The following is a 10,509-nucleotide window of genomic DNA, read 5'->3' on the forward strand; positions in this document are numbered from 1 at the left end:
GTTCTAATTTGTTGAAGTCAACCAAAATGCCAGATTCAGCTTCAAAACATAAGAGAAAAGACAGCTAACTATTCAGGCACTGGCACAGCATTTGGGAGAGAACAGTTCAATTTTCTGTTCTGCTACAGACTTCTTGCATTATCTTGGTCAAATTATTTAGTCTCTCTGGGCCTTGGTATACTATCTATAAAACAGGGTTAGTAGTTTTATTACTAGCAGTATTTTCCTACTTCACAGACAGAAGAAGGATATTGGAGTTTTGAGCACCAACCAATCTTAAGGCCCTGGGACCATGCAAGTACTTCAGACAACAAGCCAAAAATGTAGCTACACAGTGAGAGACTTATCTGCAAAATCTTGTACAAACTACATTTTCTATAGAAGCTGCAATTCTCTGCAAAGGCCTTCAAACCTTGTAAATGATATTTTGAGATAAGTCTGCTAATGTTAGAATCTATTCAATCCCTTCCAACAAAAGGAATCTGTGTTCACCTGTGCTCTCCCTAGCACTCTGTTAACTCAGTTTATTTTCTTAAAGACTGATTAGGGTGTGTCAACTTCCAATCCTTGCTTCATGGATATTTTTTGTTTTGACCTCACTGCAAATCCTTGTTCTAATGCAGGGGTGGGCAATTATTTGGGCTTGTGGGCCACACAGAGATTTGTTGAGCTGTCACAGGCTGAGTCAGCATCCCTCACACCCACATAAAGAGCTTTAGTGAGTTGGATGGTGCTGTGGGCAAGTGGGGAGCAGTGTTCAGGAGCAGGACAGGCAGGCGAGGCCAGGATCACTAGGAAGGGTCACAGTGCAGTGACAGGATGGGGCCTAAGGCAGAGCCATGATCCACTGCAAGGGCATGAAGGGAGCAGATCACAACTCTGCCCTGGGCCTGCTCTGTCACTGCCTCAAGATCCTAGTCATGACCCCATACACAGATCCCTGCATGGCTCCTGACCAGACTTCATGGAGACCCCAGGATGGCGACTGCACAGGACCAGGGCAGAGCTATGATATGTTCCCTGCAAATCCCTCCCTGTAGGACGAAGGCTCTGACTGGCCCTGAGCTGTCATAGCCCTACAATTCTGAGGTCTTCAGCAGCCAGAAGCCATGTGGGCAGGGTGTGCGGCCAGGAGGGAAGCTGTGTTTGGGCTGAGATTGTGGGGAGGTGATAGGGCACGGCTGGGGCAGAACCATGATCTGTTCCCTGCATGCACCTGCCCAAGAAATCCATCCCCATGACAGGAGTGTGCAGGCAGCAGACTGAGGCTCTGCCCCAGCCTTGCCCTGTCACCACCCCAAGCGAGCAGGGTCTCTCTGGCCCCACCTACCCATCTCGCTCCTGGACACTGTCTCTGCTGGCCTGCAGCCCCATCTTACCTGCCTGGCTGAGCGCTCTGCTCACACAGCCCCTGCCCACAGCGGTGAGTGTGGGGTGGATGGGCCAGGGTGCCTGGGCCCTGGGGCTGGGTCTAGCAGAGGCAGCCAGGAAGGAACTACCACCACCAGGCTTGCCAGGAAACAGAGTCTGGCCACTGCCCCAGCCCCACTGCGTGCACATGGGTGTTAAGACCAGCTGCAAGCGCCATGGCCCAGGCTGCCTCTGTGCCTGGACCAGGCAGGGTCCGCTGTGGGCCAGATCCAGCCCGTGGGCCATATTTTGTTTTTCTAACAACTTGGTATTGTTCTTGCAGGTAAAACATTTCTTTAGAAACAACCCAGATCACCCTGAAATGAAACAGTTTGTGTGTATAATCTAGAACACACAGATTTTTGTTTGCAAATCTGCACAGACCTTTATTGGGGGGGGAGGGGCAGTTTCAGAACGACAAAACTTATAGACTACACAGAGATGAATACACTCTTGCCAGCTGACACTAACTTGCTTCTCTCTGTCCTTCCCATACACAGAATACATCATATGTCCTTCAAAGTTATCACAAAGTACAAGATTCTTTTCGTGTTCAAACTTTTCATAGTTTCATAGTTTCTAGGGTTGGAAGGGACCTGGGCAGATCATCTAGTCCGACCTCCTGCCGTGGCAGGAAAGAGTACTGGGGTCAAATGACCCCAGCAAGATGTTCATCTAACCTCCTCTTAAACACCCCCAGGGTAGGAGCCTGCACCACTTCTCTTGGAAGCTGGTTCCAGACCCTAGCCGCCCTGACTGTGAAGTAGCGCCTCCTGATATCTAACCTAAACCTACCCTCTGCCAGCTTGTGACCGTTATTCCTGGTCACTCCTGGAGGTGCTCAGGGGAACAGTGACTCCCCCAATGCCTGCTGGTCCCCTCTGGCTAGTTTATAACAGGCCACAAGATCCCCCCTCAGCCTTCTCTTTTGGAGGCTGAACAGGTTCAGGTCCCGCAGCCTCTCCTCATAGGGCCTGCCCTGCTGCCCCCTGATCATATGAGTGGCCCTCCTCTGGACCCACTCCATGCTGTCGACATCCCTCTTGAAGTGTGGCGCCCAGAACTGGATGCAATACTCCAGCTGCAGCCTGACCAGTGCCGCATAGAGGGGGAAGATCACCTCTTTGGACCTGCTCGAGATGCATCTGTGGATGCATGCTAAGGTGCGGTTGGCCTTCCTAACTGCCTCTCCACACTGCCGGCCCATGTTCATCTTGGAGTCAATGATGACCCCCAGATCCCTTTCCGCCTCCGTGCTGACAAGAGGGGAGATCTCTAACTTGTAGGTATGGTGCCGGTTGTTCCTCCCGAGGTGCATCACCTCGCACTTGTCTGTGTTGAAACCCAGGACTGCAAACAATTTAGTATGTGGAACTACACAACACATACACAAACAAGGTTAAGCATGTGTGTAAACTTTTGAAGAAGACAAGCCAAAACCCAGAATAGGATTTAGGAATCTACATATTATCCCAGCCATGCCTAACTTTTTTACTTGGCCTCCTTGAGTGGAAATCTAGAAACCTATGTTGGGTGCCCAAACTCACAATAGTCTCAGGCTAATACTTCTAAGGCTGAAATCCAAAGCAGTTGCATGTTAAACAAGGAACTGCCTACAGCTAGACAATTAGAATCACAGCACAGATATCGGGTCTGAAATACTGTCCCTCTCCAGAGTTTAGGCACCTGAGCCATGGGAAAAGCAGCACTGCTCACTTGGTATAAAAGAGCAGCATAGTATCCTCTCCTGAAGGTGGACAGTCACTCCCGTTCTCTTAGAGACACGGGCAAAGCACTGCATTTTCTTAAACATAGCCAGAGGACGAGGTACCCACCTTTCATATGACACCCAGAAAGTGGGAGACTTGAACCTGCAACATCCCCCTTGCAAGGCAAATGCTCTACCTCAGGGGTGGGCAATTATTTTGGGCGGAGGGCCGCTTACTGAGTTTTGGCAAGCCCTTGAGGGCTGCATGTCAGAAAGCCAAGGACAGACAGATATTAATTTTCTAAATTTTTTAGGGGCCCCACAGACCAAATAGAATGGCCTGGTGGGACACATCCAGCCTGTGGGCCACATTTTGCCCATCCCTGCTCTACCTCTTAAGCCAGAACTATCAAACATACAGCCCACATATTGGATTCAGCCTGTGAACTTGTTGGGGGGGAAGAGGACCAGGATTTTGGTGGTGGACCATGTGCCATTGTGGTGGCCACCCGAGCAGATACAGTGGTGTGGGTTAAAACCACAATGACTCATCCTTGCACCAAAATCCCAGGTATGGATTCCTGCTGGATATTTATTTTGATCATTGTACCATCACTTGTCCTGCTGTCAAAATCCTGAGTACACATCTGTTTTGGTGGCAGCAGGACAAGCAACAGTGATGTTAACCCTTGCAGTTACCTGAGCTGACTCAGAGGCTCAAGCAGCTGTGGGGGTTAATGCTGATACTGAAGGTGGATGTGGATCTGGCATGCAGGGCCAAATAAGTATCACACCCCTGTCTTAAGCTATTCCTTGTGTTCCTCACATCTGAAAAGGGAGAACCCAGGTTCAATGCTCTCCTTTGCATCTCCCACTTTCCAGAACACTGACCTAAGTTCCAGGGTGCAGAATAGCCTGCAGGAGGGGGCAGTTTCCACACATCTTTCTGAAGCATGGCCACTGTGCCAAAAAGAATGCAAAAGTAGTAGAATCAGAGGGAATGAAGATAAAAATGTAACTCCACAACCAAGTGGTTAGCATACCCACCTGGGAAGTGGGGAGTCCTTGGTTCCAATCCCCACTTTAAGAACCATTACCACAATCAGTATCAAATAACCATCAGACAACATATAGAAACAAACAGTCTTGGCATCAATGACAAGAATCCAGGACAATGCTCTTTCAGGTGAATATTCTAAGCCTAAGTCTCCAGTCATGCTCCCTTTTTGTGTCTCCTCTTTCCGGCTCAATGAACCTTGGGTTTCATTCTCCACAGTGGAACAGGTTTAACAGAAGGGTTCCAAGGTGCCATCACCCAACCCAGCCTTTAGTCTAGTAGTTGGGACATTCTTCAGGGAACCACAAATTTGGGACTGAAGTACATCAGGTTGAGGATGTACACTGAACTCATCTTCCAAGAGTGCTTTCTCTTTCTTAACAAATGCTTTGAGCACTAAGCCATTATGTAAAAGGTGGGCACCACACCCTTAGTATTTCAGCCACATTTTAAAAATAAAGCTGCTGCAATTGCATGAAATCACGTTGGTATGCATCAAGCACGCCCAAATCATGTTCTTCAAGAGACTTAAGCAGAACACCACCAAGCTTTTGGTTTCTCCTTGAGCTTAGGTGGGAGATAGGTCCTTGGCTGCTTGGATTGGATCACCTAGGAAACTCCAGAATCAATTGAAAGGGCACTTAATGAGTTTGAGTGCCTCCAGCCTTAGTTTTATGCACTGAAATTTCAAAATTGGGTACCTCAAGTCTTTGTAAGTTCCTACACAAAGCTGAAAGGACTGAGATTAGGGGCTTGACTCATGGGGACATTTATTGGTGTAATTATATTTATATCAATGCCATACTTTGTGTGGCACCTCACTCTGGAATAAAGGTGCATTTTTCCAGTTTCTCTTGTTACTTTTAAAGATCAACTTAATGCATTTTTGTCTGTGATTATTTCAAGTCACTCTTAGAACTGATAAAACCCAATGATTTAAAAAACTCCACAGAAATGGGACTGGAAAACCACAGGAACTGACAGAGGGACTGTGAAGGAAAGGAACAATACCTTAAGCTACTTTTAACTACTCTAGTTAAAGTGATTTAAATTTAAAGTGTTGGCACTTCCCCTATGAACCATAACACAAGTCCTCTGTTCTGTATTTCATGACTGACCAGGGATCTAGGATTACCGTTGTCAGCTGGACTAGATTAACTGGACTGAATTTTTGGAAAGAATGCCAGGTTCTCTCTCTCAACAACTATCCCACAGTGCACAGATACAACAAAAGTGGTGCAGTAAAAGATGTATGAGTAGGTGAGCAACACAGAAGGAGGAGATGCACAGAGCTACACTTGCCAATGCTGAGTTAATATAACTGGTAATACGGGCTGCCTTCTATTCTGCTCCTGTATATCCACAGCAAGCCAGTTTAGCTCTGACTGCAGAATCTCTGTTGCTGGTTGACACAAGCTACACAAATATGAGCTACATTTTCAGATTCCAAATGTATGTGCAATGTCCACTGTTTGTAAAGTCTTTTTTTCACTGAACACTCCCCCAACCAAATCCAATAGGAACTGGATAACAAATAAGTGGCCCACAATATTTTACTATTTTGAGCACAACAAAAAAATCCCTTAAATACGGAAAGTGAATGGCAGAATATAGACAAACTTGATAGATTACCTTCCATTTTTAAAAGCATACCAACTTTCCCACTACATTAACTGGAGTCAGTCTTCAGAAATCCATTGTGGCAAGCTATAAAGCATAGATACAGAGGAGCTATATTGAGGAACCTAGACGACTGATACCAGAATTTATTTCCTTCCCCCAACACACTTTGAACACAGCTTCCCCAGTCACTGCAATAATCAGATTTACCTGTACCTCACAAACTTGAACGACAGCTTCTGCAAATGTGATCATAGTTAATCCTGCAAGCATGTTTATCAGTCTCAGGCTTTCCTACGTTCAGAGCAGCAGACGTTTGATGTTGGTGACCAAGCTGTGTTACTTTCAAGGTGTTTTCGTCCACATATGGAGAGAAAACAGACGCCCGTGTTACAGAACTGAGATTTAACCTTCCTAGCTAGGTGAACACACGATTCCATGGTACGTTCCCTTTCTCCATTCATAAAGGAAGACACAAGACGGTTTGGCCAGAAGTGTCCCCTCATTTATGCCAGCAGCTCGCCTAAAATCTCAAATGGTTGCAACACTCCACCACCGCCAGCAGCCTTGCTGTATGCTTGCATTTTAACCCCTGAATCATCTAACCTTGCTGGAAAAAGATCCAAACAATGCAGTGGTGATAAAAAAAATTTTAAAAAACAACCCCAAAAAACAAGACGGGTGATACCAGTTCCTACCTCCCCCCAGCTAGAAGGAAGCTGCAACAACAATGCAGCTGTGGTGAGAGGCAAGCGCCAAGTGCAGGCAAGGCTTGAGCATCGCCACCCTGGACTCTCCCGGATGTAGCCCTCGCTGCTTTCAACGTGTCCTGGGCACCACAGAAGTGGCTTAACCAAGTGCAGTCTGCTTCTGTCAGGGGACTGGGCATGGTGGTGATGATGGCATCTCCTAGGCGGGTGCCTTGAGGAAGGAAAGGCCAAACTTTCCACCATGCTGCCTTGAGGACCAAGCAGGAGCCGCCAGCTCCACCCCAGATGGAGGTGGAGGGTGGCGCCCCCGCAGCATTGCCAGGTGCATGATAATGATCATATCTGTACACTGATTTCAACCCTTGCATGATCAATAACAGTATGAGCATTCAAAGCACACGGTAGTTTTTGACGTGGCCAATTGGTGTAGCACCTGCAAAACCCAAGTCACTCTCAGGGAAAGTAAACTGACTTTAGGGTTGGCTACCAGCGCTTCCTTACAACGGCTCGCCTCAAAATAAAGAAAGGCTTCAACTTTGCCGACTCCGTCCTCACTCACTCACTGGCGACTTACACCGAGCTATAGAAAGTAAAGACAGCAGCTCATCTGCTTATTTTTTTACCCTACCATCATTTTGCAGCAAATACCATAATTTCCGATACTATAATTTCATAGTTACTGTTTCTGAGTTTCCGATACTATTGTTTCATACTTAAGACCTGGCAACTGAGCAGCTCCCCCTGGAGCAGGGAGGCCACGCATGAGGGCCCCGTCCGCCCTGGGGACAGCGTTGCCAAGTCCACTTACGATAAGGAGAATTGGGCTTGCTTTTCTTTCTTTTTTTAAAGTTGCTTTAAATTTTTTGAGAGTCGGGGGGTGATGAGCACCCCACTCCCCTTTCTTTGCAATGGATGGGGCTGGTTTGGAAAGGCAGCGCTGCTCTTTTTTTCCCCTCATGAGACTTGGCCACACTGGGGGGGTGGGGGGTCACCTCTTGACGCGGATGATCTGGTCGCGCATGGGGCGGATGTCCTGGAAGCTCTGCTGGTTGACCAGGCTGTAGACCAGGATGAAGCCCTGCCCGTTCTTGATGTAGAGGTCCCGCATGGAGGCGAACTGCTCGGTGCCGGCCGTGTCCAGGATCTCCAGCACGGAGGGCGACGCGTCCACCTCGATCTCCTTGCGGTAGAAGTCCTCGATGGTGGGGTCGTACTTCTCGATGAACGTGCCCGTCACGAACTGCACCGTGAGCGCCGACTTCCCCACCCCGCCCGAGCCCAGCACCACCACCTTGTACTCGCGCATCCTCCCTCCCAACCGCCGCCCAACGGCCTCACCCGCCCGCCGCCGCCGCCATGGGCCCCCCGCGCGCGCGCGCCCGGCCCCCGGCCCGCCCCCGCCGCGCGCGCCCGCCCGCCCGGCCCCGCCCCGCCCCGCTCGCCCAGCCGGCTGCAGCGGCGGCTCCTCGCGCTGCGGCGCTGCTGAGGCGGAGCACCAGCCCCGCCCCCTCCTGTCCTCCCCTCCCGTCGCCACGGAGACAGCCAATCATGCGGCCGCCACGTGAGGCAGGCCGGTTTGGCGCAGTCAATCCCCGGGCGCGGCTCGGCGCACGTGACCATCCCCTAGTCTAGGAAACAGCGGCCCGCCCCACCCACCTCCCCCCCGGCTGAGCCTCCTCCAGGTTGGCTTCGGACGGGTGCTGGTGGAAGACCAATAGGAGAGCCGAGCACTGGTCACGTGCGCGGGGAGCCAGCCAATGGAGAGCGGCCGAGGCAGCGCGCGGGGGTGTGGTCCCGGCTCGCGACCGGAAGTCGCGGCTGGAGGATTGCGAGGCAGCACGGGCGGTGCCCGGGGGTGTGCCTTTGCTAGCCCCGCCTCCCGCTAGGAGAAACGTCCTTGTGAGCCCGGGGGCTGGGCTAGTGGCCCTGCCCCTCTCTCCGCGCTATTGCGGGTGGGCGAACTGGCTCTGGCTCTCTCCCACTGCTTTGAGCAGCCAGGCGGTTCGAGGCGGCGGGCTTGTAGCCCTTCTCCATGCCTGGATGCTGCTGGTACCTGACGAGCAAGGATCCTGGTTTTCCCTGATTAAAAAATCCCCAATTTTTGGATTTGAAAAAGTAACCCAAAATCCACATTTTTCTGTAATTAAAATGAGATGCCGGGGAGGGGGTATTTTCATCACGGAAAAAATGTGCATTTTGGGTTAGTTTTTTCCATCCAAAAATTGGGTGTTTTTTTTTTTAATCAAAGAAAAGCAGGATCCCTGCTGACAAGACACCAAGCAGGAAACGTATTACCTGGGGACACAGTGATGCACTGGAGCTTGGCAGGGCTGCTTGTGCTTTGGCGGCAGCAGGGCTGGGACTCTTGTTCCAGACAGCGATTGGGCCCAGACCTGGATTTGGTGCCAGTTCTAGTTTTATGGAGGGCAAGGCATGCAGACTGGTTCTGTTTGAGGAGAACAGAGAAGTGGGACCAGCAGGAAGCGTCCTCACTGCCAGTAGCACAAGGCAGGCCCCACGCGCTGATCTTGCTTCACCTTGGTCACCAGTAGTGCTTCCAATCGGTTCTGTTCTGACAGCAAATAGCAAGGAGTTCAGTGCAGGAGCCACATCTCTACGGGTGCTACTCGACCCTTCATTCTGTTGGTCTTGCAGCCAACTTTGGGTCCTCTTTGGCACTTAACTATTTCTTTTCTATAGAGAAAAGGAAGGTAGAGCTTTGAATCTTTTTCTCTGAGTACCTATCTTTTTTCTTTTAGAAAGTGGTCCATAACCTAAGCCTCTTGGGAAGAAGAAAAATTCTAGCAATGCCAATGTGGCAAAAGGATCCTCTGAGTAATGATCTAAGAAAAAACTTCACTGCATCTCCTGTCTGGGAATTGGACATGTTGCACAAGAGTGTCAAGATCCATTTGCAGATGTCAAAAATTCCAGTCAGTGTTCAGAGCTGAGTAGAGTAACATTTCCAGTGACTAATTTAAAAAAAAAAATTCTGTTGGATAACCCTAGGACTTGAATAGCAGATGATGAAATTTAACAGTTCAGAGTGCTGGATTGATAGCCAACACTGCTATGAACCAGGAGCTCATCAGTTGAAAAAAAAACAGGAAGAGAAGCCTTGGGCATGTTAGTTGATCACAAGATGACCAGGAGATGACAATGTGATGTGTCTAAAACAGGCACATGTAATCCTGAGATGCTGTGAATGGGAGAATACAGACAAACTTGGAAAAAAAACCTTCCATATAAATGTAGGCCCACTTTCCCACTGCATTCACTGGAGTTAGCCTTCATAAAGCTTTTACTGTATACCAAACTGTAAAGTACAAATGCAGAGGAACTATTCTGAAAATGGTTACCAGAGGCAACTATTCTAGAAAATGGTTATCAGAGGCATCGACGCAAAAGCCCTGTAGAGAAAGTGCCACAGTGCACTGAGGCACATCAGATGGTAAGATATCCTCGTCCTCCCTGGGTCTGCTCTGCAATATGGCATCATAAAAAGGCTTTATTGGCCCAATTTGCAAAGGTAGTGAATACTCACCAGGAAGCATTGAGAAAGCAGTATAACTGAAACCAAAACATCTGGTACAAGTGCAGGTGAAAGGGGAACATACCATCTAGTGCACCCTAGCAGGGAGAAGAGTAACAAGATTTGTTGTTGGCTAGACATTCATAATACAGGTAAGCCATATGTCTTCTTTGTTCTACATGAGTCAACTGGAAACTGCTCAAAGTTACTTTCTTGTTCTTCAAACTCTGCTCATCCTGGTCAGAGTCTAAGTGTGAACCTTGGTATCTCTGTCACATTTTCCCTGTTCTGCTTCAGCTGCTTATGAGCATCACCTGCTCCTTTATTAGTCCCTGCACCCTGGGAACCAGCAGTGAAAGCAATTGGTTCAAAATGAGGGATGAAGTTTTCCTAGCAATGAGGAAATGCTGGAAGGAATTAATCCAAAAAATATCTTAGCTGCACATTGAAAATGCAGAAAGGTTCACTTTTT

At 48.9% G+C, this 10,509-nt stretch overlaps 1 protein-coding gene across 1 annotated transcript in view; it reads right to left on the reverse strand.

Moving 5' to 3' along the window:
* RAP2A (RAP2A, member of RAS oncogene family) overlaps window positions 1–7,859 on the reverse strand; it is a 37,295-nt gene extending 29,436 nt beyond the window's left edge. Inside the window, exon 1 of the mRNA XM_090023210.1 lies at window positions 7,498–7,859. Coding sequence (XP_089879336.1) covers window positions 7,498–7,811 — 314 coding nt within the window. The 5' untranslated portion in view covers window positions 7,812–7,859. The remainder of the gene's footprint in view (window positions 1–7,497) is intronic.
* Window positions 7,860–10,509: the final 2,650 nt, after the last annotated feature.

This window comes from Crocodylus siamensis, chromosome 1 (genome assembly GCF_052110815.1).
Source record: "Crocodylus siamensis isolate JL-2025a chromosome 1, ASM5211081v1, whole genome shotgun sequence".
Lineage (NCBI taxonomy): Eukaryota > Metazoa > Chordata > Crocodylia > Crocodylidae > Crocodylus > Crocodylus siamensis.